General features: G+C 43.8%; 1 protein-coding gene across 1 annotated transcript; it reads right to left on the minus strand.

Annotated features, from left to right (window-relative positions):
• Positions 1-458: 458 nt before the first annotated feature.
• LOC129668638 (guanylate-binding protein 1-like) lies at positions 459-7,258 on the minus strand (the record flags this gene model as incomplete). The annotated part of the gene is made up of 7 exons (XM_055596701.1): positions 459-2,216; positions 3,322-3,415; positions 3,980-4,173; positions 4,457-4,559; positions 5,292-5,504; positions 6,058-6,338; positions 6,913-7,258. Coding segments are annotated over 7 exons (1,437 nt in total), but the record flags the coding sequence as incomplete, so codon positions are not given.
• Positions 7,259-7,306: the final 48 nt, after the last annotated feature.

Below are 7,306 nucleotides of genomic sequence, written 5' to 3' on the forward strand. Positions count from 1 at the left end.
TTGCTGAGAAAAGGGAAATGAGTCAATTGCTGACTTCAAGACAGCGCACAGATGGGGGCAGCAACCAGAGTGGCTTAGAGGAGAGTGACTGAAAATAGGGAATGAGAGATAATGAAGGAGAGATTGGGGATTTCTTTACGGTGGATTCTTTTTTCAGAGTTGTACTGTTCTCTCTTTTATTGCTTCCATGGCTCTGTTCTACAAGATCTTTCTCTTTTTTTTTAATTTTTATTTATTTATTTACTTATTTACTTATTTCAATTTATTCACTTTGTATCCCCACTGCAGCCCCTCCCTCGTCTCCTCCCAGTCTCACCCACCCTCCCTCTTTTTTCCTATGCCCCTTCCCTAGTCCACTGATAAGAGAGGTCCTCCTCCCCTTCTATCTGACCCTAGCCTATCAGGTCTCATCAGCGCCAGCTGCATCATCTTCCTCTGTGGCCTGGCAAGGCTGCGCCCCCCAGGAGGAGGTGATCAAAGAGCTGGCCATGAGTTCATGTCAGAGACAGCCCCTGTATCCCTTACTAGGGAACCCACTTGGAAACTGAGGAGTCTATAGGCTTCATCTGAGCAAGGGTTCTAGGTTCTCTCTATGCAAGGTCCTTGGTTGGAATATCGGTCTCTGGGTCCCTGGGCCCAGGTTTTTTGGCTCTGTGGGTCTCCTTGTGGAGTTCTTGTCCCCTGCAGATCTTTCTATCTCCCTCTTCTTCCATAAGATATCCTGCACTCTGCTCAAAGTTTGGCTGTGAGTCTCAGTGTCTCCTTCGATACGCTTGTGCGTACAATCTTTCGGAGGTCCTCTGTGGAAGACTCTTGTCCTGTTCCTTGTCTTCTCCTACTTCCAATGTCTATCCTGTTTGCCCTTCTGAGTGAGGTTTCATCCTCTTCCCTAGCGTCCTCCTTGTTGTTTAGCTTCTTTAGGACTATAGATTTTAGTAGGTTGATCCTATTTTATATGACTAATATAATAAGTGAGTATATACCACGTGTGTCTTTCTGCTTTTGGGTTATATGGTAGATTATTTTTATCCCAGAACTCTGTTTGTTCTCTAGCACAAGAGAGAAAATATAATGAGTGGAGCTCACAAACAGTACAGAACAGACTACCACAGAGCTCAGAGAACATACAGTTTAATTTAATGAAGAGACACGTTTATTTTGTTTCTGAGCTGACAGTAGAAAGACCGAGTTCTCTGCTGAGATCTAACGGCTCCGTGTCTGAATCACTGGAAATTGTTGATTACTTTCATCCCATTGAGGGCGATGTTTAGTAACACCAACAGGCAGAGACCATCAGCAAGCTGCCTGTCCCTGTGTCCTAAGACAGAACTAAGCCTCACGCATGTGTACTTGTGGCACCCAGCCTGCCCATGGGTGGGCGGTGTAGTCAACATAGTGCCCCTGACGCCTGAGCGGGGCATTTTAACAAGTCAAAATCAAGCTTCCAAACACAAGTGAGTATCTCCTCACCACTCCTGGGTCACCCAAGGCCAGTTCAGATTGGTTGCCCGCTTTCTGTCTGTTTGTGTTGTCAACTTTACACACTCTTGACTTATCTAAGAAGATAGATAAGTCAAGATATTGAGCAAATGCCTCTGTAGGCATTTGCCGTGAAGCATTTTCTTAACTAGCAGTTGATTGGTGATTAATTAGCAGTGTCGCCTTGAACTGGTGGTCCCGGAGTGTTTAAGAAGGCAGGCTGAGCAAGCCATGAACCAAGCAGTAAGCAGCACTCTTCCTGGTCTCTGCTTCAGGTTCTGCCTCCAGGTTCCTAAGTCAAGTTCCTGCCTTAACTTCCCTCCAAAATGGAGTGTGACCCAAGAGTTAGTTGTAAGTTGAAATAAACCCTTTTTCTCCAAGCTGCTCTGGTCATGTGCTTTTATCACAGCAATAGAAATCCTAAGACAGTGGCGTAAAGCAATGATCACCTTTCTGTCTCACTGGAGATACTGCACAGATCATTCAACATCAGACCAGCCCACTTTTCAAACATGGAGTAAGCTTGCTTTGTTAATTTGTATATGTTCTCCACCTATTCTCTGTGAATATTGTGGGATGGAATACCTGACATTCAAGAAACTCTTGCTTCTCCTTCGATAATTGCTTCATGTGTCCCCAGTGAGGCTCTCCTTCCTGTGCTATTGTGTTATGTCCCATCTTGTACTTATCCTCCAACATTTTCAAGACAGCCTGGGCAGATTCAGCTTCTTCCTGTACTATTGGGAAGGATAATCAAAGAGAAAATTAATGTGGCATTTCTGAGCCAGCTGCCCCTTTCTGCTATTGCTGCTATTTCATAGAAGGAATTCTATCACCTTAATTTTTCACTCAAAAAAATAAATCCCACTGCTGTTGACAGCATTTATGCCTTATTCATGAGTGTTGTCGTGAGCTATAGAATGCCTTTGCTATATAAACACCATTATATAATATATGAAATATAATATACAGACAACATATGTTATATATATATAATATAAAGACATATCGATATATCATTATATAATAATGTATCTGTCTATCATTGCAGTTTAATGATTATATGTGGAAGAACAGGAAGGGCTGGTAGCTAGCCAAAGGGTTTTTATAGATAGCAGACGCTAATCTTTGACTACTAACACATTTACTGTTGCAGATGTGAGAATTCTAGTGGATCACTGGCTACATACTGTGCAGCCTTGACCCCGCTGAGAACTTATACAGTCTACACATCCAAGCCAGGCTTTTTCATAACTGCTGGAAGATGATGACCTCCTTCTCATAACCATTGACCACAAAGCAGGCTCAAGTCTAACTGCACCAAAAGACACTGTTCAGCCCCTTCAGACTCATTCTGTAAGCGTAACGCTCCAGGGCATCCCAAGGAGCAGGTAAATCCTGCATAACACTTCAGGGCCACCCCAGGGCACAGTGAACCCTGCATAAAACTCCAGGATGCCACAGGAGCAGAGGAAGCCTGGGCAAATGCTCTGGATTGAAGATGTCCAGAAGCATGGTGGGAATAAGGAAGTAAACCGGCTTCTGGCAGCTAACTGCCTATTTTAAACAGCATCTTGATCACATAAGTGAAAGTGCATTTCAACGTGGGGTGGACTTTTCACAAAGGGTTCTGCACATAGCTAGTGGGTAACACATTTTCTTCCTATGTTATCTTTATAAACTTGATGGCGAAACAGATATGCAAGCACCAGGAGTGTAAGTTCATTTAGTGGAAATCATCTGATGTCCTGAAGTTGCTCTTGAGTTTGTACCCCGGCAAGAGTGTGGAGGAGAAAATTCTGCTCTGGATTCTTGAATTGTAATAACATATGAGCAAGGTACCTTTTTCTCTATTTCTCTTCTCCAGAGCCTGAATTTCATTCTGCAGTCTTATACTCTCTTCTTTCCACCCCTTCTTGATCAGTTCTTCCTGTTCCTAAAAAGAAAATTGAATAATAGAGCTCCAAGAGTAACAAGATGGGTGAATTTATTTCCATTTGCCCTTCTGAGATAGACTGGGTCCATTGTTAACTTGAAGTGTTTTATCTAGATCCTCCTGTTATGGGCTCCAAGAGAGAGAATTTGAATTTGGTGGCCTAAATGATAACAACCCGGTATTACAATGGACAAGACTGCATTGGCCTATTCAGAGATTTACTTTTATCTGGGAGAAAGTTAATATTAGAAAGGTCAACTTGAACCTGCTGTTCGTACTACAACAGACAATGGAAGCCACCATTGTTGCTATCAAGGCAGAGAGAAGAAGGCCTTGAGTGCCTCAGATAAACAGCCCTGCAGAATTGCAAGCTCTTAGATGTTCTGGTGGTTCAGGTAGGAGGGGTTTCTGCAATGCTTAATGAAAGGGATTGCATTTGGATCAATTGTTCATGAAAATAAAAGGAGAAGATTAAGGTAGTCTGTGAAATTTAGCAATACACTAAATTTTTTGTGCTTTTGAATGATCAGTGGATGAGGAAGCTGAAACGACACAGCTAAATACCTGCAGTTTAAGGGCCAGAACCCTCTCTTGCTCCTGCAAAAACTGAGCTCTCTCCCTCTTCATCTTCTCAGTCAACTGTCTCACTCGTTCCTGATGACACCTTTCTTTCTCCATCATCATCTGCGCATGCCTCTCTTTCATTTCCTCCAACGTTTTCACAGCAGCCTGTGCAGAGTCAGCTTTTGCTCGCTCCACTGAGGAGGAAAAAAGGAAGAAAAGTAAGCACCTTCTCACTATTAACCCTTTCCTTGTCCTCCACTTCAGAAAAGGAAGATGTGTGACTTTAGAGAGGGAATCACATAGGACTGTTTGTTCTTGGACGGAGCCGTGACATTGATGAGCGCAGCCACCAATCTCAGCAATGGCTTCAGGAGGCAAGACAGTCTTGCTCTACCTGCTCTGGTTGAACGAGAACAGGTGTAGTAGGGAAATATTGGAACATTTGAGAAACAGTGCATAGAGTTTCCTGGACCTTACCTTCAATCTCCTTTTGTTTTACTGTCAGAGCCTGGTCTCTCTGTAGAATTGCCTCGGCCATAGCCTCACTGGACTGCAAGTATGCCTGCAGAATCTCCTCAGCCTAAGAGCCCCAAGAACACAGGTTAGCAGAAGGAAATGGTCCAAGTGTTCGTCTCTGTCTGTCTCTGCCACTTTTTTGTCTAGGAACTATGCTTCTTGTGTGAGGTGGTGCTGGAGCTCAAGTCTCCCTGTCACATCCTGCCACTAAGGCAATTGTAAAACCTTCTAGAAAGAGTCCATAAGAAGTGACAGGGACATGGAAACAAAAAGAGCTGCTGATCTTCAAATGGAGAGCCATTTCCATTATTGGAGACATTAGAACTATGGCTCCCTGTGGACTGAAGAGGCTCAAGAATGATCCATTCATAGTGGGAATTTTTGAGGAACTGAGACAGAAAGGAGAAAGGAGGGAATTGAAGGCAGAGGTAACACCTGACAAGCAGAAGAGATGACCTTCTTTGCACTCTTGGTTCCTGTTTCCCTTAAAGCCAGCTTGAAGGCAAACTTATAAAGAATCATAATTAGGCAACTACCATTGCTATCTGTCCTCTGTAACATCAAATGCCTAGCTATAACCCAGAGTGGGTTACCTCATAATTCAGGATATTTGAATGCACTGCCCTTGATGGTACACATCTGATGTCATTAATAGGCTCCCTTGGTAGTTTGTTGAGAGGTTTGAAGACTGAGTGCTATGCATTGAAAACCCCACATCCATGTGCAATCACATCTGGTCACAATGGTGTTCCAAGCAGGCATGGCAGTAGCCTGTCAGTGTTAATAGCCTAGTTACCTGGATCCCCTTCCTGGGTTCCCTGAGGAACTTTTGCTTCAGCTCCTCTCTCTTCTCCACAAAGAGAAGATATCCTCCTGGCTGAGAATAAGCACCCCTTGCCATTGCTTCTTCTAGAGGGCTGAAGATGTTCCGCAGTAACTCTGAGCACCGAGCTGATGATGCTCTCACGTTCTCCTTATAGGCGCCATCCCACCTCCTTTCCAGCTGTGCCTTTAATCCAAAAACAGGAGGGAAAAGAAGTAACAGGAAAACTTCAGCCCGCCCTCAGAACCAGAGGCAATTCTCCATGGGGACTCTTGGTACTTATGGCAGCGCCTCATCTTTTCTCTCAACCTGGGCTTTCTTGAGAAGCCCATTCTGCATCTAAAGGGTGTTTAGCACAACGGTGGCTACTTTTCCAACACACGACTGACACAGTTCCAAGGCAAAGCAGACCAGTCATAGCCGTGAAGGGATGACTGTGACAGAATATCTGCCTGGTCAGGTTTCTTTGCTTGTCTTTAGTTTGTCCGCAAACCAGTATGATGACACGAGGTGTCTTATGAAATTTGAACTTCTGATTTTCTTTTATATGAGACTGTAAATCTGTATATTTCAAAAGCCTCAGAATTTGAGCCCATAACCAGAATGGTCTTTTCAATGCTTAGCAAAAGATGACTGTCAACATTTAGTAACACGTGCTTATCAAAACAAATGCCCAATATTTCCTCATAATAGTCTGAATTTCACAACCCCCACCCCTTCAAACATCACATAAATTTACCAATAGCTCTTTTTTAAATGAATGGTCTTCGTCTTTAAAGGCGTTCCTGAGGAAGATGTCCATGGCCTCTCTCTCACAGGCCCTGTGCAGGTCCAGCAGCTCCTGGAGGGTCTCTGTGGGCAGCTGCACCCTCTGGCTCATCTGCTGGTTATAGTGGGTGATGGCCTTCTGCACGGCAGCCGAGTTCTCTATCTGGGACAAGGCCAGGACAGCATTCTCCACGCAGGGCAGAGTCCCACTGTTGATGGCATTGAGGTATGTGAGCACCAGTATCTCTAGTCCTACATTTAGAGAACAGGTGATGATATTTGTTTTAGAATGAAGTCGTCTCTGTGTTTTGTGGTTCTGAGAATGCATACAAACGATCAATATGCCCTTCAATAGTAGGAATATTACCCAGAAGCCTGGTAGCAACTGCAGGCTTCAAATGTAACCAAGCTCACCATTGCCGAGCGGAACTTTGAGGCAAACAAGAGTGTTTTGCATCTGTGGCTCCCATTATGGAGAGGTACTCGCCTTGTATAGTAGCTACTTAGCTCTCAGCATGTGGGCATATGCGCTGAATATGTACTCTTTGAAATCAACTTACATTTAACCTAAATAGTCACATACGAGTCTTTGGATGCCAACTTGGGCAGTGTTACCCCAGACAAATAGGGAAATGCTCTGGACAGAGTCTCTTTGCTCTGAAAACCTTTTCAAAGACAGTGAATTTTCTTACGCACAAATTTAAGGATTGCTTGAGGATATCTGGAATTTGGAAAAACTGTCAAAAATGAAGCAGGGGGGTGTTATTTTTACCATGGACGAGCATATTCCCTACAGCTATCAGGAAGAGCTGGGCAGGCGACTCACGGGCTCCGTTGACTTCAATGCCTCCCGGGAGAGCTTTAGCCTTGGAAGAACTGAGCACGAAGGAACAGAACTCTGCCACCTGCCGCAAAAAGTCAGAATCCAACTCATTGTCCTGCAGGCTCTCGAGCTTAGAGAGCTTCCTCCACTCTGTGGGTGGACAGAAGACAAAGCACTTCTTCTTGGGGAAGAACTTTCGGATACAGAGTCGGGGCAAGTTGTAATTGTTATCACCTGGAGAAAGTTTAAAAAAAAAAACCAAATACGTATATATACCTATGTGTAAATATACACATAGCCACACAGTTAGTAGTGGGTTAAATGTGTAGCTTATGGGTTTCCTGTAATAAAATAATAATAATAATAATAATAATAAATAAAACTTCTCCACGTTTCT

The sequence above is a fragment of the Psammomys obesus genome, unplaced genomic scaffold (assembly GCF_907164565.1).
Source record: "Psammomys obesus unplaced genomic scaffold, mPsaObe1.curated_primary_1811, whole genome shotgun sequence".
NCBI lineage: Eukaryota > Metazoa > Chordata > Mammalia > Rodentia > Muridae > Psammomys > Psammomys obesus.